This window comes from Heterocephalus glaber, unplaced genomic scaffold (assembly GCF_053883595.1).
Source record: "Heterocephalus glaber isolate CG9 unplaced genomic scaffold, H.glaber_assembly_v1.0 deba00001571, whole genome shotgun sequence".
Lineage (NCBI taxonomy): Eukaryota > Metazoa > Chordata > Mammalia > Rodentia > Bathyergidae > Heterocephalus > Heterocephalus glaber.
The window spans coordinates 9,327,585-9,348,617 of NW_028258356.1; the positions used below are offsets into that span (position 1 = coordinate 9,327,585).

A 21,033-nucleotide genomic window follows, 5' to 3' on the forward strand; every position below is an offset into this window, starting at 1 on the left:
AATGACAAATCGAGCTCTGAGAAAACATAAGGAGTCCATTTGTTTCTATTCATCTCTATTACAAGCACCCACAAACCCAAACTACTCTCCATCACTGGGACTTCTATAGTTGTTTGCTGACTGCTTAATTCATATTTCCCTTAACAATTTCTCTTCATTCTATTGTTGGCTTTATCCATTCATATCGTGGAAAACAATATCTTTTTTATAATTAAAATGTGCTCATGTTGAAATCCTTTAGTGTTTTCCCTTCACTTTCTACACTAGATCAAAAATGTCACATTGGTCCCTGTTCAGACCCATAGGGACTCTTGGGCTTCAATAGTTTCAGCGTTCCTGCACTGATATCTTTTCTTCCTTTGCAGTATGCTTACTACACTCTTAAATCATGATTCAACTTTACTCAGATTCCCAAAATATTCAATGTTTCTGCACAGCCATCAGAAACAATCCAATTGCATGCTTCCTCTTCCATTGTATTTATCATCACTTACTATCACAAAACTTATGCTGCTGATTCTTGCCCATGTGGTTATCATTCATGTTTGTGCCTTTGCTTCTTCTTTCACCATTTGTAAAGTTCTTCTTTTTTCAAAACATCAAAATATTACCTAATACTAAAATAAAAGGCTAAAAGCAAATAGTACTGCCACCAGAAAACCTTTTCTAGATGTTATGAATAATGTTTACATGATATAAACAAAAAGTTTGATGTCTGCAAGTAATGTATTTTGACTGTTAGTTATATTAATATGTGCCTAACCTAAGTAATACACTTCTCGAATGCTTTTTCCGCTTCCAATTAATCCTTTTATCTTTCATATTTCTGTTTCCTTTGATAAATAAATTGGTCTTCCCTACTGACAACAGGCAAACAAACAAAGATATCAATGGTTCACAGGTGTTCATATAATAAAATCCTACTTCTTCTGCATGGATTCGGTCTTTCATGTTTTCGTCTCTGTCACACATACCACTCCCTTGTACTGTATTCTCCTGCAACAATAGTTATTATTTTCTGAAACAAATGATGCACTCTTCCTCTCCAACTTTCACTTTTTATTCTTTAGATTTTAAAAGCTCTCCCTTACTGTATCCTGTTGTTGTCTGAACTTTAACCTGGGTCAAATGCTTCTCTTATATCTTCCTATGTTTTGTGCATTTTACTTACTATATAGCATCATGACGAACTTGTTGGCCTGTTTCTTATCTTATCGATTCCAGGTTCTAGGAATACAGGAAAGTTTTACTTGACTCCTTGGTGCCATCATACCTGGCATATAGTAAATACTTAGTAAAAGTGTGTTAAAGTGATGACTAACTACAAACTTGTCAGTTGCAATTTCATTCATTATTCAAGATTCATCTCAAATGCCACCACCCTACGAAAACTTCTAGGATACCCAGAGGGCATTAATCTTTTTTTTTTTTTCAACAAGCGTCTTTTAGCATCTCTTAGCACCTTACACATTTTATAAGCTCATTGTATATGTGCAGATAAACCTCCCCAGGCTCCAACATTACCTCCTCCAGAAAACTGTCCTTGACACCCACGAATTAGGTGACGTTCTTCCTTTGAACTCTCAATTTTCAAAATATACTCTTGAAATTATATTGAAATGACTTATCATATCTAAATTTCATTCCCTAATGTGAAAACATTTAGAGACCACAGGGGAAGGCAATAGGGTCTAAGGCTGTCAGCATGGTAGATAGACAGTGAATATTTTATAAATGAGTCAATGTCTTAATATAGCTAGATGAGTGATAGAAAATTCATTTTCTCGTTTAAGGTAAGTAAAATTTTTCAGACTATTCACAAGTTTTAAACATATTATTTCCATATTTTCTGTTTCAGGCAGCATTTATTCTGTGTGATTCTATTTTATATCATCTATGTTCTACAGTAATATAAAGTAAATAATATTTTAGTTATTCAATAAATTTTATGTTTGAATTTAAGTAACTGTTACAAATACCTCATAGCCCTGGCCATTGTTTTATTCCTATTTTTAGTTGCCTTTCAGAAAGATTAAGATAGCATCTAGTAAGTGGTTCATGTATTTACCTGGCTGCCAGAAATAGGGATCATGGAATTTCTTTTTTTATTAATCCTGAGCAAGATTTACAAATTGAAAATGTCATTGTAAATATGCAAATATTATGGAAATGCTCTTACTGATTAGGTTAATTCTAAAAAACCTAATTATGTTCCTGGCCTACTCATCTGTGAGAAGTCAGTCAGAGAATTGGTTATCATATTTAGATTAAAAGCTATTAACCAGAAATAATACCTGTGTAAGAATTAAGATGCTCAAGAAATGCTAAATGGTAACGTTAAAGTTAAAGACCCAGTGAAATATAGCAGTACTTTTAGATGCAGCTAATGGAAATGAATTGGAATTGAAACTTTGAAAGTGTTAGTGATGTTATGGCTTATATCTAGATGTCCCCCAAAAGCCTCATGCAGTCTTTTTCAGAGATGGTTGAATCTGGAATGTGTGATGTTGAGGTTAAGGGCGAATGATTACTAAAACACTACATGTGAGTGATTGGTTTGGCACTGCCCTTATCCCAGTAGTCTAGATGGGACAAAGGGCCAGAAAGATGCTCCTAAGGTCCCCCTTGTTGCTTTTGTTCTGACCACCATGGACTGTTTCTCCTCTGCAAAGCCTGTCTGCCATGCCACCCTGCCTTGGAGGCAGCAGTTATAAACTGAAAGATCTATGAACTGTAAGCTGAATAAACCTTTCCCCCTTTAACTTTGAGTGTCAGATATTTTGTCTTAGCAATGAGAGGAAAATAACTAAAACAAGTGGAAACTAAGAAGTGCCATTTGGGATTTAATCTATACTTGAAATTATAAATTGGTAAAATCCACTTTAATCATTGAAATGTCAGTCTCAATATTTATGGTTTGCCATAATCATACTTAGAACTAATTTTCTTTCAAGAAAAAAAACACAGAAAAATATGCCTTCATTTATAGTTTTTTATTTGCTACAGGGACTATATTTTTGTACTTTCCCTCTTCTATCTCTTCCTTGAAAAATTTATCTTTTCAGCGCTAAATGTTTTTTTGCTTTGTAGAATGTGTTTGTAGTAATAGAATGACCTATAACTTTTAGTGAAAACAAAACCTGGATTGAAGATAAAGTATGATTTTCCTAAAATATTAATTGGTTTTCATTTGTATGAATTTATCATTAAGACATTTATTTTCTTTATCTTTTAAAGGAATTACAGCAGTATCTGGCTAACTTAGCTGAGCAGTGCAGTGCTGATAATAATGATGTCGAGCTCCCAGTTGTAATAATTCTTGATAATCTTCATCATGTGGGATCTTTGAGTGATATCTTCAATGGTTTCCTCAACTGTAAATACAACAAATGGTATGTTTATAAAATATTTTAAATAATCAAATATGAAAAGTGGTGATGTCATTTGCTTTCTTGTATCTTTTTGTATTTTAAGAACTATGATTTGTTCCATTAACTTCAGACTGCCTCCCTAATATTGTATCATATTTACAAAGAATCTATGCATAGTATTCCTTAGAATATCTATTAATTCAACAACTATTTGTCGGGCACTTTTATAGAAACATTACTTCCTGGATAGTGCTATGTTCTACAGATCAATAATGGAATAGTTTGAATCAGGAAAATGGTAACAAGCAGGAAACTTTAGAGCTCTAGTTTCGTTCTATATCAATGTTTAAATTCCAGCTTTCTCTACAGATAAATTTAATTCATTCAGACATGGCTCTCTCATTTACTGTCATGTTTTTATTATTTATAATAAAAGGAAAGGTTAATATATGATATGAAAAATCTGAAAAACCTACTAAGATTCTTTATAGCATGGTTTCTAAAGAAAGGACATATAAGAGCATAATGAATACAAATGATTATAACTTTAATGGTGCTGAATATTCCAAAAAAAAGTTAGGTTAAACATAAATCTACACATGTTATCGAGAACCTTTAAAGTAACTATGAAATATTAAAATATAAAATATTAATAAATTTTGATTATAATCATTACAGTTATAAGATATTAGAGTGGGACAAAATCATGTGATTATTCTGACTAACCTCTTTATTTTGTAAATGAAAAAACTTACACCAAGAGAGAGAAAATACATTAACTTGATGCCAGAGCTAAAATTAGAACTTCCAATGGTAATTTGGAGTTCAGTTGTATTTGCCATTTTTCAATCTAACACTACAAAAAGATCTTTTAAAAGTGTATTTTTAAAAGGGAAAAATTATTTGTCTTGTTTTCTAAGACAATTTTAATGCATTAATCACTTTTACCTTTAGAATATCTAAATTTTGTATTCTGTATTTTTCTTAGTCCATATATTATTGGAACAATGAATCAGGGAGCTTCTTCATCACCAAATCTAGAACTGCATCACAACTTCAGGTAAAGATAAATTGAAGATTTTTTCTTTGGACTGGTGATGTACCTTTCCAGTTTGTCTTTGTTTGTCTTTGGTATTTATTTTTCCTTTTTTTTTTTTCTGTCCAAATCCTGCCAGTGATGACCTGTGTTGTGAAAATAATTCTCACATCTTCTGACACTTTTTCAGGCAGACATTTTGTGAGCCTCAGCCTGGAATCAGGTTTTTTTTAAAAAAAGAAAAGAGTAGAAATGTTTTTCCTGCTCACTATGTCCCCAGCTAAAGTAGAACACTTTTCTTCTAAGTGTGAGAGAGTTCCTATTTTAGGATTCGTGACTCTGCTACAGAAGAGGGCTCAGTGTTTAAACTCCCACGCACTGCTGATGCACAGGAGCCTCTCTTTAGCTCAGAAAGTAGAGCTTGCCACCATGTAACTCTCATGCAAATAAACTTCCTAACTCCTTGGACCACTTAATGTGCCCATCAACTTATAAAGGAATACTATTATTTTGTAGGGAAATGGAAATTACTGTGGAATTAATTACCTTTCATTCATATCAACATGCCTGATTTTTTTTTTGTAGGTGGGTATTATGTGCAAACCACACTGAACCACTAAAAGGCTTTTTAGGTAGATATCTTCGAAGGAAACTGATAGAGCTGGAAATTGAAAGGAACATACGCAATAATGACCTAGTCAAAATTATAGATTGGATTCCTAAGACATGGCATCATCTCAACAGTTTTTTGGAAACACACAGTTCTTCTGATGTTACCATTGGTGAGTTCCAAAATGACAATATGCCATTTTCCAGGAACCAAGAGTACTTGGTAGAAATGGCCAGATTGGATGATAGAAAATAATAACCAAAGCTAATGTTTTTCAGACCCAAAAATTTAAATTTATTTTTTTCTTTCCTAAAACTTTGTATTTTTCTGTTTTGAAACACTAATTAAATTCATTCTGTCTGACAATTATGGCTTACTAACATATTGTTGAAATCAAATGAACTCAATAAAGGTAAGTTTCTAAAATCAGGTAATCATTTGAAATAAATACAATTCTTTTAGGATATGTTTAATGGTAAAAACAAATTTTAGCTAATTGGTCATAACAAATATAGTTGTGACAGAAGATTTTAGAGATAATTTAGCTGATATGTAAATAATTTATTTTTCATGAAGATGAAAGTGAATTATTTCTCTTACATGGTCTTAAATTTTTTTTAATTCTTTAGTTTGTCATGGATCATAAAAACATGTGATAAGTGCAACATAATTAAGAATTCTATATTTAGATAAAAATATTCATACAGAATCCATACTCTACAGATAAATGACATTTTGCATTCAACAATTCATTTCAGCATGGCCGAATTTTATGTTATTTGTAAACCTAGGCAAGGTGACTGCTTAATGACATTTACCATTTCTCCTAAGTCTAATATATTATGCTTTAGATTAATGTTTTATTGTTAAAAAAGGAGAGATCAGGACATTGAGTATTGAATAAACATACTTTAATAAAGATTTAGTCAAGATTATAATTTTCCAGGAATACTGTGAAAAATATCGTCTAAATGTGTATTTAGATTGGCAAATATAATAGTTCTCAAACATAAGTTGTTATTTGTGTCTTTTCAGGTCCTCGACTTTTCCTTCCCTGCCCCATGGATGTAGAAGGTTCTAGGGTGTGGTTTATGGATCTCTGGAATTATTCTTTGGTACCTTATATTCTGGAGGCAGTGAGAGAAGGCCTCCAGGTATAATATTCAATTTACTTAACTTTTAAAAATTAACATAAAAACACCCTCATTCATTTAAAACAAAAATACACTTATTTCTTCAGGTATAAGACATGAAATATAAAAAGAGCAATAAAGAGCAACCACTATGCAGTATTTTACCTATTATGATAACAAATATATAAGAGAAAGAGTAAACACAATATATGCAACAAGTACACATTAGTTGAGACTGCTCTTATTAGGCAGTTAGTTGTGTACTTGAGCATCTTAAGACACAGCCATGATTACTTAGGCCTTCATCATTCGTACTCATCACATGTAGCAAGCAGTATTTGCTTAGAGGTCCCCTGATTTAAGTGTGTCTCACTGTTTGGGGCTCTTTACTGTCACCTGTAAGATCTTTTGCTGTTTTTGAGGGAGTACTCTAAACCCTAAGAAAGTTGGTTGGTCTTTTTATCTATGACAGGTATGAAAGCCTCTCTGCCTTTTCTCTCATTTACCTTACTTCATGAGGTTCTACAACTAGTCCTTCTGTTTATGCTTAACTAAAGAGTGAAAATGTATCACTAACAAAAAAATTCCCTTTCTTCAATAAAACAGATTATGTCTTTTTCCATCAGTCTTGCTTTTTCCCAAGTTTTGGTATGAAATTTCTTGAAACTGTAGAATTAGAAACTCTTATGATTTATGTTACAAAATCACCCAACTTAATGTGCAGGAATCCAATCTCCTTTTCAATAACTGAGCCAGGATTTAGGCAGTTTTGGTTAGATATTTATTTATGGTTTTCATAACTGCTACTAGAATTAAAATATAGCTCATATTTTCCATATTCTATTATCTTTCATACTGTAAATCTCACTCCCTTTTGCTATCATGTTCCTTCCATCTAATAGAATAGCGTGGCAGTATTTACAGCTACCACGATAGCTCTGGTGATCATGATGAATGTTAGAAGGTGTTCTAGACCCTTAGAGATGAAGCTAAGATATACAAAACTTCTGTTTATTGGTTTTATTCCTTATTTAAATAATTGTTCTCATGTTTTAAGGGTCTGAGTGCATCTACTCCAATAAGAGACTCCAACAACATAAAAGTTACCAATGGTTTTTATTTTTCAAATTAATCATATGTCACGATTTTTCTAAAGCTATTATGCTGCTCGAGCTTGTCTCTCAATTTTGATGATGTATTCAAAGCATTTTATAAAAATTTGTTTACCATGTTCTAGATATCATATTTTAGAATTATTTAAATGGTTTGTTCTCTAGATAGTTTCATCAGCCAAGTCTTTGTACATGAAATTCTTGTTTCATATTTGCTTACTGGTAGGAGAAAAAGGAAGCTTTTTAAAATCCCAAAGATAATAACACCTAGAAATGCTTAACCTGCTGAGATCTCATTTTTAAAGGTGCATTTTTAAAATATTTAAATAAATACTACCTATGAAAGTCTAACCAGAGAATTGTATTTATATTAGCCTTCAATTTGTACAAAACTATAATCACTTAAGTAGTAAGTAATTACTTAAAATATTTCTCAAACTAAAATAGAGATACTTCAAAATTATTTCAAAGAAGGAAAAAAAAGTTCTTCTTGCTATGGTTCTACATATATCTAGTATATATCTAGTAGTAGGTTAGTGTGAAAGTTGAATCAATCATGATGTAGGAGTTGCAGGTGGCATGGGAATTCAGCACATGCAATACCAAAAAACGTAAAACTGTGAGGAGGAAGATAGTTTTCATTGCTATTGAAAGCTGTGATAGCCAGAAAAGTCAGTTGGCACCAGGTATTCCTGCCAAATTTCATCCATCCCCTTTGGAGGACTAGGAAACAGAGGAATTGTGTACATCATAAACATTCCCTTCGGTCTACGGGCAACAGGAAACTTGAATTGGAGGAATAGGTGAAAAAAAAATGAAGCTTGGTAGAAAAGATGAAGCTCTGAGTTCAGTGGAATATATAAAAATTAATCTCTTTTCATCTTGGTGAGGACCAGCATGAGGAGTGCTTTCTACCTCATGTTCTAGTTGGAAACAATACTGATGATACAGTGGATTGGATTCTGTATTCTGGTGGTTCAATTTTTCCTCAAATGTCACCGATTGATTCATTTTGTTTTGAATGTTTAGATTCTTCTTTTCATTCTTTTTCTGTAGTGTCTCTTCACTCCAAAACAGGGAATAGTATCTGTTTAGCTTTTTATTGTCTCTTCCAAGTTTGTACATTTTCTTAAGGGATGATATCTTGCGTGATTCTTTCAGAGGCTGACATCTGTTGCTTCTAGGTGCTCATGTTCTTTTAGGGTAAATTTTAGACCCTCAAGTCCTTTTTTATTAAATCATAAGATTTCCAGGAATTTTCTTCAATTGATTTAGAATGTAGAACAAACTATATTTTACATCCTTTAAAAAGTAAGATTTTAACTGACAGAAAACTTTCTTTTCTAAACCAGAAGAACAGTTTTTAGAAATTCATATTGTTACTTTTGCCATCATCCCCTAAAGAACTGTACAGATATGGGACCTAGACCCTCCCCTTAGGCAAAGATAAAATCTTTCATTTAGCTTCTCCAGGAGAGACCCAAAAGTCAACTCCAAATCATTTGATGGATTCCAATGCTGTCAATGGTTATATTTTACTTTTGTCTCAGTGAACCGCAGTAGACCATCACAGTGAGACAAACCACAGTGTTTGCTGTGAGATTCAGTAAGCTCCTGGTAGCCAGGATTGTCATTGGAGGTGCCAGTCCAATGGGGAGAGAAAAACCATCTCTACCTCTTTCTCTTAATTTTAACCTTTTTTTTCCCCTGTCTCTTGTGGCCTTATGCTATACTGTTGTTGCTAACAAAGGCTCATCAACCTCTGACTCCTCAGTTTCTCCTTTCCAGATTGGTCTCAACTTTGCTTTCAGCTTAAAAACATTCACTATTTTTTGGATTTATGTTCTCCTCTCTACTACTCTGCCAGTATTTTCACTGGAGTAGATCATCTTTTCTTATTGTACTGTTTGCCCCTGCATGAATTTTTTACAAAATTGATACTTGAAATTTTCTGTTTTCTTCCTCTTTTCCTGGTGGTTTTATACATATACAACTAAACAGAGTTTTTATATAAAGCAGTGGCATTATTAGAGGTAATTAATTGGAGGAAAAAGTTTATAAGGAAAATAATTCTCTCAAAGTTTGAGTGAGTTTTGACAGTGAAAAAGAATTCTCTTTTCATTTGTTCATCATCGTTGCCAATTGCACTTTGATAGAGAACTCTTTATTATGAGCATGGATTTTTAAAAAATCCTCTCTCTAAAACTAGAGCTTTTATTTATCAACCTTGAGTTTCTCTTGGTTTGTAAAATTGCTAATAAAGACACATGTGGGCAGTTATTTCTACATGTGTTTATACTAAACTCCTTCATATTCTCCCCTGAGTGCTGATTATCTAGCCAGATGTTCAGTTTTATTTTGAATAGTTTCAATTTTAAGAGAGATACATACATATATATATATATGTTTAAAATCTCGAAAAGTGTATACAGACACTTAATTGCCCTAAATGTCCCATAAGATATCAGTGTGCAACAGAAATGTTTATTTAGTAGTCATATTTTTACTTAATAAAAATGAATTTTATGTGTTCCAAATACGTTCCAAATTTTAGATGTATGGCAAACGCGCACCATGGGAAGATCCTTCTAAGTGGGTGCTTGACACGTACCCATGGAGCTCGGCGTCTCTGCCACAGGAGGGCCCAGGGTTACTTCAGCTGCGACCGGAAGATGTTGGGTATGAGGCCTGTATGTCCACGAAAGAAGCAACAACCACAAAGCACATTCCACAGACTGACACAGAAGGGGACCCTCTGGTAAGTCGCAGAGGTTTGAATCTTCCATCAGTGCATGGTCATTTCAGTCATTTAGGTCAATCATGAGTTACCCTAGGTAATATTTAAGACTTCCCTGATACTGACACTCAGTTTTAATTCCGTTACCTTCAGCCTACTTTCATTGGATGAAATTCTTAAAAAGGAAGCCACACTTGTTTTCCTTAAAGATAATCAAGAAACCTTGAAACCAAGTTGAACTATATGCCTACAATTATCCTACTAATTTGCTTTAAATTGTGTTAGTAATTAAATAAGTTTTCTAAATTTCATGAGTCAATTTGCTAGGTATTTCAGAGAAAGCTAAATTTTAATCTTAAATGAAAAAAGAATATAATTATGTATTTAAAATCAGCTGTCAACTAATCTAATATCTACTCATATATATATCAACTATCCTGATTAAATTTAGAATTAGTTCTCTGGTCTTCTGTTGGTTACAGGATGGAAGGAAAACCTGACCTAGAAATTAAAATGCCGTTCTTCTCTCTGCCTTACTCAATGTGCAAGTGTATATGACTTTGTATCTCAAAATACTAGAATAATTAGAGTAAGTCTATGAAACTCAGAAGTATTAATATTTTGAAAATACTAAGTAGGTATAATTATTAGGAGTAGAGATTGTTTTTATGTACATTTTATACATTTCTTTCTATGTGTTGGTTTCACATGTACTTATTAGCTTGCCATCATATGACTAAAGAAATCACTAGATTTTTACAACCAGTACATGCAAACACACAAAAATAAACAATTAAAAAGTCACAATCTACAACTATACCTAAGGACATAAAATGACTTGATATTTTATAAAATACCATATGTCAACAATGTCAAACGTACACATCATCATCATCTCAACCGATCATTCTTAACATTTTGGGGGTCATATGTAGAAAGTATAATAAACTTTGAAGAGCCTCTTTGTAGCAGAATGCATCCTCATGGAACAATTTGGAGGATGTTTCAAAAGTTCTGTAAAATTTCTGAAGTTTCCACAAAAACTTGCCTAGTCCAAAAATCCTCTTTGAGAAATCTAATCTAGGCTAATTTCATAAGGTTCCAGACTTATATTTTTATAATGTAGTACTGTACTTGATCCTTCAGATGATACATAGAAATCAGCAATTATGGTAGAACTGTTTTAATTCAACATAATTGTGAATTTATACTAAATAATTGCTAATAGATTGGTAAAAATTGAACAAACTAAATGTAAGTTTTACAGTTCAACAATGGATTGTTTGATCTGAATTTTTAATAGATTCTAATGTACTTTCTGCAGTTTTGATATACTACGTCTATTTTAGACAAGAAGAGGTATTTGTGAGGTTTGTTTACAGTGTTAGTAGGATATAGGACCTTTGGAAATGCCCTGAACTTTCTGATTTCTCACAGTCCAAGTCACCTAACTTTATCAAGCACCAATTTCTCTGGTTCTGAATGCTTTTATCTTCTAGTACAGGGTAAAGATGTGAAGTCTTGAATTTTGACATAAGAACTGGCATTAAAAAAATTCTATTTCCTAATCTGCTGCTCTAATAAACATTATAAGAAATAAGGAATTGTGATATTTTACAGGCTAAAACCTACCTGGAAGCCAAAGGGCAAAGATATCATTTAAAAATAAATCTTTGAATTATGCATTTCTGGTAGGAAAATAAATATTTTGTCTTCTTTTATTTATATATATTTCTATAATTACTGACATAAAGTATATATTTGCAGTACAATCAAAAGCAAAACATCTAGGAGGAGCCTGGGATGGAGCCCAAGGTAGAGCAGTTATCTAGCAAGTGTAAAGTCCTGATTTTAATCCCCAGAACCCGAAAAAAATTGGCAAGGAGGGAGGAAGGGAAGGGAAGGGAATGGAAGGGAGGGGGTGAGAGGGAGAGAGACAGAGATAGATAGAGAAAGGCATCCTAGTAAGAAATTTACTATTTACTTGTTCTAGCTTTGCATCTGAACAAGAATGCAAGATTTCAGCACATTTCACATTAATTTTAAAATACAATGTTCATTCATCAACAAGTTGAGTGTTAATAAAGATATACTTATTGCTAAGATCTGATGATCAGGAAGTTATCATTTTTGATTTAAGAAGTAAATGATCATTTCTGATTTGATGCTTAGCATCCAATAGTGGAGTGAGATATCATCCTCCATAAACTACAGTGAAAGAGGCACATGATAGGTAAATTTGTGAATACACTAAGGAAGTGGTTAGGAGAAAGCATCACTGAGGAAATGCTTCTGCTTGCTCTTGAGGGATGAATAAGAATTTATCATATGGCTGGGTGGAGTACATCCAAAATTAAAGAAACAGCATGTAGGCATTACAGAAGCATATAATAAAATGATGGATTTAGGGAACAGTATACGAATTGGTGGGAGGAATTAAACCTATAGGAACATATGATTGTGAGATCATGTTGAGCTTTGTTTGTCTTTGCAGAAAGTTAAAACTATCACATAGAGGAGAGCCACTAAAGATTTTTGGGGAAAGCCTTGCCTAGTTAGATTTGCCATTGCTAATGATCACTTTGGTCATGGAGCAGAGAACAAATTTAAGGAGAAAGAATTAAGGTCAGGAGACTGTCAGATCTGTAGGTGCTAGATGATCAGGACTTGACCAAAGTGTTAGAAATAATAAGCATTATTAGACTGTGATCCCAGCCTTCTGTAATCACAGCCTTCTGGGAGGCTGAGGCAAGTTTAAGCCCAGCCTGGAAACTTGTTGACGTAATAAGATCCTGTCCCAACATAAAAATTACGAAAGAGCTGGGGATGTTGCTCAGTGTGAAACCCTTAGGTTCAGTCCCCTGTACATAAGGAAAAAAGGAAAGTTTAAAAGAAATGACAGACATTATAATGTGACAGTGGTGATGGAGACAAAGTAGGGGAGAAGGAGGGAAATATTTTTATAGAGAATCATGATCTCTCCCAATGATAACAGAATCATATATAACCCTATCTTCTTGTAATCTTTGATTTCAAAACATAAAGCAACACTGTAAGAAGACAAAAAAATCTTACTGTATATATTTATCACAAATTGGAAATTTGGAGGATATATTGCTAATAAGAAAATCCTGCTTTTTAAAACAAAATACGTTATCCCCTTTCCACCAGAAAATTTCACCATTTTCAAAAATTAGACATTAATAACATAATTGTTATACCCTAATACTTTAACAACAGTCAGCATTCAAGTTTTACCAAACAACTGGGACTGAGATAGAATCACATCCCTTAAACAGATCTCGTTTTCCATTTCCACTCTTGGTAAATCAGGAAGGTGCTCAAAACACAGTTCTGATTTGCTAATCAACTTCACCCAAATATGTGAACATACAGCCAGCTGCAGTAAGAGATGGATTGACAAAAGAAAACAGATGGGGAATATGAATGTGCTTGAAGTTAGGGGTGTGTGAGTGTGTGTGGGTAAGGGGCATTTGGCTTTTTTGGTTTACTGAGTTTGAGAGGTTATCACCAACTATTTTAATTTCCTATTTTCATATAGCTGATTTGATACATTCAGAGAGTTATAATGAAAATTATATTGAAAAATATTGTCCTGTGGATTATTAAATGAGTTCAAAATATTCTATAACTGTGGCCTCTGTCAGAAAGACAAATACTTGCTGAAATGGATTATGAGTTTACTTTTTACTGTGATAATTTATTAAACACAGATTTTACACTAAGCATACAAATATACATATCTTAATTTATGACCAAGGAATCTTGTTTTAGATTTTTCCTTTCATTTTTCTAAGGAGAAAAAAACAACTTTGATTACTATATAAAATAATATTCATATGCATTATACAATTATAATGTATAGAAACCCTCAAAAAGAAAACAAGTCAACTATTCACATGAAGATACTTATCTATTTTCCTGTGCTTTCTAAAGTTGTTGAGCCATCAGGTTATCCACAACTGCTTTGCAACAGCCTTATTTTTAGCTTCTATCATGAACAATGGAGCTGCAGATCTATCAAAATCCAAGCAACGTGACTGCCTTTTGTTTCATAATACATTGAAGAGCTCCTTTTGTCCCCAGATGCTTTCATGCATATGTCCTTTTTACGAGAACAAACATTACCCATCTCCTATAAAGCTGGGAAACTTGAGACAGCCACTTCTGTTCCAGAAGGTAGTTTTTGTTTTCAGTGATATATCAATCATAGTTTAGCCAGAAATTCAACAACAAAAACTTGACAGTGATCTTTTCCTTCTCCCTCTTCAAATGCTCATGGTTCACTTCATTCAGTCACCTCCTCTTGAGGTCAGCTCCTAAACAGCAGATGGTGGCTTGTGTGCAGCAGCTGGCTTTATTCCACTCCATCCTCTCCTTCTCCCAAGGGACCATGTGTGTGTGCACCCAGGTGTGTGTCTGTGTGTGTATGAACATTCCTGACTTTCACTTGCCATCCAGTGCTCTCTGCTTCTACCAGCCAAAAAGCTGGGAAGCTTGGCATACTTTCTAGCAACCAACCCAGATGTCCAGCTGTGACACAGTTTCCTTTTCCAGTCTCCCTGCTGCAGCAATATTCATTCACAGCCCCAAATGAAAAAGTTATCTAGCAGCCCTATTTTGTCCCCATGGTTTGGCAGTGTGGTATGTTTAGGAGAAATAGTGTAGAAGCCAGGGGCCATGACTTAAAAATTAAAACTGTTTTCCTATTCCATTTGGATGGGATGAGTTGGTTCTTCCACAAAGCTCAAGCCATGTTTGTTCTGGGGCTCACTGACTCCATGGATCACTGCCCACATAGATGTCTCTTTTTCTTTCTTCAGATGAATATGCTAATGAAACTTCAAGAAGCAGCCAATTACTCCGGCACACAAAGCTGCGACAGTGATAGCACCAGCCACCATGAAGACCTTTTGGATTCATCTCTTGAATCTACCCTCTAGAGGGTGAAAACGGCTAGGGGAAAAGGTGATGATTTTAAAAATTGTTTCTTTTGAAAGGTATTTTCACTAAACCACTACCAGTATGAAAGCACCCTGTCCAAGGCCCTGACCCAGAGTTGTGGTCTCCAAGGAGGGAGCAGAACCAAGTCTGAACCGCCAAGATGCTAAATTGAAACGGGAGCTTTATTTTATTTCTAGGCATTTTTATATCCACGGAGTAATAGAAGGCTCCATCATTCAACTGGAAAGGACCCTAGCGATGGACAACTGAATAGATTGCACATGGGATAGCCAAACTGGACTTTACTTTCTTCCTCTTAAAAAGTTTACAATGTAGACCTTTTTTTGTCCCTTTCTTTTGTTTTCTCTAATGAGCTTTCTCCCCAGGTGGGGTCCATTCCTTTGATTGTCCAACCTCCTTTGTGCCACATGGTGCTGGTCACGGGGCTCCAGTAGTGTTTGTGTTGTGCACTCACCCCATTCCAGAATGAAGCCAAGAGGCCAGTCCTCCGTAAGCACAAATGGAATTGTGCAACCACCAGAAAAACACTACTGTGGCAAACTGGAGAAGTGCCAGTGTAATTCCAACTGCCATATTCTCATGATGTGCTCCACCAACTTTTTAGTGTATAAGTCACAGGTTTTATAAGGTTGTTTTTACCACAGTAGTCTTTTTAAACCACCTGCCCACTCCCTTAACAAGAGTTTTATACCAATTACAGGTCAACACTGACAAAAGGCTTTTTAGGGCTTTATTTGTTTGAGCCTTTTCAGTGAAAGAAGGAACATTTCCTATGGTGCTGTCTCTCTCTGCCTTAAAACAGATTTCTACAACAAGTGTAACAGTTGGTTTAAATCCTAAACCGTTGGTAATTTCCACTGTCTTTTCATTTACAACAGAGCAATGCCAGTTAACACAGAAGCTTCATCTCTATGTATTATTCTTTTTTCTTTTTTTAAGAAATGGATAGGAGAAAGATCAGTATTTTTACCTTGTGAACAGGTTGCTTTGCCTATCCTCCAAACTATTCTGGTTTGGAGGTTTCTATCCAGAAACCCTCTTTGACCATCACTTAAGAGCAGAGACATATGGCTAAATTCTAAGTGAAAGAGTTCCAGAAGGTGGGAGATTTTGAATTCTGGTCCAGCAGAGCTGGAAGCACTAAATGCAGCATGAGCACAATTATTTGGCTTTCCTTCCCCTGTTCTTTTTTTTTTTTCTTTAATTAGTTTTGACGCATGTTGTTTTGATTGCTATACTTGTACATGAGAAATTCAGCATTAAAGAACACTGAAGCAGTAAAGTCACTGTGGAAGAGGAAGCATATATACTGTAAAGGAAGGTTAGATTTGCACAGTCTACTGGGTAGGTATTGTAAATAATACTTTTTCAAACTTGCACAAATCAAAACAAACACAAACAAAATTGTATTTTACCCTGTTGGTGTTAAAAGGTGTTTCACTTGCTGAGATTTCCTGTACGTTGCAAACAAATACAGAATGCAAACCCTCAAAACTGTTATTATCTGGTGTATTTGTCCTGTATTTACAGTTGTTATGACTATGCAGGAGCTATCAGTGCTAGAGTGAGCATGCTTCAAAACTGTACATGAAGCCAATACATTTTTGGATAAGTGAAACTGTCTGAAAGTACATCTGTTGTGGCAGGCTTTAAAGAGAGTGCATGAAAACTGATCAGCCACTGGAGAAGTTATCACCACACACAGAGCACAGGTTTTAAGTTTCTGAAACCCAAGGGCTAGGCCATAGTGTAGACTTGTTCTATGCATGTGCAAATGTGTGACTTTTAGGATGTGTAAATGGTGCTACCCTCTGTGACCACCCATGGGTCAGTTGCTATAGAACAAGAACAGCACCACATGACATCGGTGCAGTTTTCAGAGTGTCACTAAGCATATAGGTCCTTACACGGTGCTATTGCCCGGAGGGAAATCTGAACTGAATATATGCACAGAGAATTGTCACCCTGACTTTGAAGCCTCAAACCTGTTGTGCAACATCAATATATGTAGCTGGATGAGTGACTAGTTGCCCTTGTATAATACGTGATCGAAGAAAATTGCTAATCTTTCCCTGCCATTTTGAGAAACACAGTCCAAACATGAGCATACACAGAATATCCTGCAATACATCCCAGTAGGTCCACCTAGTTTACAACTTAAACTAGTTTGTGAAACATTTGTCTGTATACATTTTATATTTTGTACATTTTTGATGTAACATATCATGTAAATAGGCAGAAACAGTGAAATAAATCATCTGAAAAGTTTTGTAGTCTTTGTAAAGCCCCGACAATAAGTACTTGGTGTCAATGGACTTAACTGGATGATGTATTTTCTATTGGTTTATTGTTCCTCTAGCTTGTAAACCAGCTTGCATATATTTTTTTGCAAATGTGCACCCTGTATCTGTCTAAATTATTACTTTGCCATTAAAGTGGAATTATTTATTGACAACAAGGTGTGGTGTTTGTGTATGGAGAAAAATTAGACGATTATGCCTAAGGAAGTGCCAAGCTTTAAAGTTTTACTTACACTATTAATATGTCATCATTAGGGATGTGTGTGAGTTTATATTTTATATACATCATAGGAAGGGCTCAAAAGCTTTTAAGCAGATAAATAAACTAAATGAATAGATACAGCTCTTCATGTCAAATTTTTTATTCAATTAATATTTTAGAAAATTCTGAATAGTCCTCCTATATGCCTGATGATAAAATAAGAATATAAAAATAAATGAATATATATATAATGAGTTAAATGAAGTCATTAAATGTTTCTTTGTTTTTATTGAATCAATTTCTCTTATGCTCTTTTGGCTCTAAAGGTGATTTTAAAGCAATCCAGTTGTTTGAGTAGTGGTTTATTTTTTAATAGAGAAGATTTCAAAATGAAAATAACTTCCTTTAAATTATAATTTCTTTCAAAATAGCATCAGCATTTCTTTAACTCTGGTAATTGCAATGTAAATTTGGATGATATAAATAGGGTTTTAATTCTAAAATCTAAAATTTTAATTCTAAAATTCTAAAATCAGGAAAATTTTAGAATTAGGACAATTGTAGAACAGAAAAAGGTACTAGTTAAATCACTCAGTCTTGCATAATGAATTATAATTAATGCATTTGTTCTTTCAATTTGGGAGATATAGAAAATTTTCCCAATTTATTTTACTTAGATAAAAGTGAATTCATCCTAAATTTGAAGTTGGTGGTGTAGCTCCATGATAATGTCCCTGGGATGCTCAAGGTCTGGATTCAATCCCCAGTGCACATGCATGAACATCCACACCCACACCCACACACACACAATATCTACTCAGGTTTTTTTTGAATATTAAATTGTTACTATATATAAAGCACTTAGACCATTGTCTGTTACATCTATGCTACACAAGGGCTAGGCCTTATTACTACTCAACAAAACTTAACTATGTACCTGAAACATGGCAGGGAATTGTCTTTGGATCCAGAGGCACAGATATAGACCACAGTCCTAGAGGACTGACTTCTAATGAGTAGTGAGATTTCTGTCCTCATACACTGCTTACTTCTCTACAGTAAGTGAAAAGCCCACTGAATTGTCAGTCCACTGAAGAATACTACAGGGTATTTTTGGACAATGATAGAATCAATGAAACTAGCAAATTATGTTTGAATGTGGAGAAATTTATTTCACCTTTTGGACTTTCATTTTTTTAAAAAATATATTATTTTTATTTAAATAGGACAACAAAAATATCTATTACAATGTCTTTCAGCAGAGATGTTTGAAAAAGCTCCAGCTGTGTTTATTTTGTTTTGCTTTTTGCTAGAGTTGGGAGTAATGACTAATAAGTAATATAGCATATTATTGAGTTCAGTATTATGTTTTAATTTAGTAAAAGTCATTTGGGTAAATAATTGCTAGAGGATCTCTTTTCCATGTGAATTATACATTGTCTGGGTAAGTATATATTGCTCAGGAGTTCTTAAAGAAAATATATTCATAGACATTAAACATATCACAGTATAAACTAGAATCTTAGAAGAAAACAAAATTTCTCAGGTTATTTATTTTCTATAAAATTATAACAAGTATATTAACCTTTCCTTATCATTAGAATTTTTAATACTTGATGTTAATATTTTATAATGACATGGTAGTGTTACAGTTCATGAACAACTGATTAAATAATTTTTACATTGATTATATGTTAAAATCATATTTTCAATACATTGCACTATATTAATTATAGTATTAAAATTAATTCTCCCAACTCTTTCTACTTCTTTCATGTGGCTACTAGAAAATTTTATAATAAATATGTTGTTCATTTTTGTGGCTCCCTTGTTAATGTTATTTCTGTTGGATTACACTCCTATAGAAAGGATTAATCTTTACAAGATGGCAATGTGATTATGTCCCTCATCGCATTTGCATTTTGGTTTTTACAAATGAGATGAGGGAGATAATTTTGATCGTGTATATCCCTGGGTCTCCTTTTACACCAAGTCCATTGCTTCCACTTTGGTTCTGCTCGCTATGAAATTGTAGAACTTAGGAATAATTGTTGAATCAAGAACAACATTAGCTTTCTAGAAAATATAGCTGGGATCATGTGCTAAAGTTTTATTATAATCTTGTTATATGATAAAACCTGTGGGAAGTTAACAAAGTTTTCCTTCCAAGGAGAAACATTTATAGAAAAAGTCATTGAGACAAAACAGAAAAAAAACATTTAAATATTCTCAGACTATTGTCAAGTGGATGGCTGAGTAGTTCCCCAAGACAAATAGTAATCACATAACTAATTAAATCACTATTGAAAATTGCTTAAGTTTTATCAGAATCCAATTTATTCAAAGGAGATCCCAAGTTACATCAAGCAATAACATTTTGTCTAGGCCAGGTTTAGAAAGATTTTTTTTATAATTTGTTTTTTCTTACCTCAAGGCCTTTACATGTTCTCAAATGCCATTTCAAGTCATTAATGCTTTAGACAAAACCTTCTGATCCCTCAGATTAAGTCAAGAATCCAAATTATTTGCTTTTGTAGAATTGTATATACATACAGTGTCCTGCTTATCATGCTGTAACTTCAGGGCTTAGAATATATTTCACTCTCCATAAATATGTATTAAATAAAATTATTTCCTTTTTTTCTTGTGGCACTGGGGACTGAACTCAGCCTTCACACTGAGCTATTTCTCCAATTCTTTATTATTATTTTTTAAATTTTTGAGGCAGAGTCTCCCTAAGTCACTAAATTGCCCCGGCAAGCTTAGAATTTGGAATCCTGCCTTAGATTCCCAGGGTGCTGAGATTACAGGCCTGTGTCACCATGCCCATCTGCTGAACTTTACCATATGTCCAACAATTCCATTAAGTTTGATTAGAGCCACATACAGGCATGGTGCTCCCTAAGAGCCAGACTGCAAAGTAGAAAACTAAATGAACATTGATCAGGCAAAGGATCAGATAACCTGAAGACCTGAGTTATCCAGGAAAGACAGAACATTGCCTCATACTTAAGAAATTTTCCCCCTTTAAATGTAACATGCTCCATATTTCCTATCAGATTTTCTTTTTCTTTCTGCTCTTCAAGTCTTCATTAGTTGTCTTAGTTATATATAGTGCAATTTAAATATGTGAGGTTTGGGGGTGGGTACAAAGAAAATACACCAAACAGTTGCAAATGTAATGCTAGCATCTAGAAGACAGGTGGTAACTGAAAAGATCAGAATAGTAACCGGTAGCATAAAAACCGGAAGTGAAGATGTGAATTTCACCTTGGGAAGATTCTCCACAATAAAGATCTCAACAAAGTAAAGTAGACTGAAAGGGATGACTTGAGGGAATACTTGAGGGAAGTAGTGGAGATCTTTAGAGTTCATTTGGTTTTTACTTTTCAGTTTGTCTAATATACTTGTCTGCATTTAATGTCACATTTGTAAAAAAGTACAATGTAAGTGAAAACCACTGAATTAGGAATCCAAAAATCTCTGTTTTGTGATGTCTCCTGGAAGAATCAACTGATCCATTATCTGTTCTTATAGATTTTATAC

The 21,033-nt window shown here is 33.8% G+C and overlaps 1 protein-coding gene across 10 annotated transcripts in view; it reads left to right on the forward strand.

Moving 5' to 3' along the window:
* Window positions 1-17,618, forward strand: part of Nav3 (neuron navigator 3) — an 813,909-nt gene extending 796,291 nt beyond the window's left edge. For 6 of the 10 annotated variants that reach the window (XM_013072315.3, XM_013072311.3, XM_087192477.1 and 3 more), the window contains 6 exons: window positions 3,238-3,392; window positions 4,360-4,431; window positions 4,993-5,189; window positions 6,053-6,171; window positions 9,817-10,020; window positions 14,844-17,617. In XM_013072315.3, coding sequence (XP_012927769.1) covers window positions 3,238-3,392; window positions 4,360-4,431; window positions 4,993-5,189; window positions 6,053-6,171; window positions 9,817-10,020; window positions 14,844-14,963 — 867 coding nt within the window. In that variant the 3' untranslated portion in view covers window positions 14,964-17,617. Of the gene's footprint in view, window positions 1-3,237; window positions 3,393-4,359; window positions 4,432-4,992; window positions 5,190-6,052; window positions 6,172-9,816; window positions 10,021-14,843 lie in introns of all 10 variants that reach the window. The other 4 variants (XM_087192475.1, XM_087192472.1, XM_087192476.1 and 1 more) reach the window with 1 other exon arrangement.
* Window positions 17,619-21,033: the final 3,415 nt, after the last annotated feature.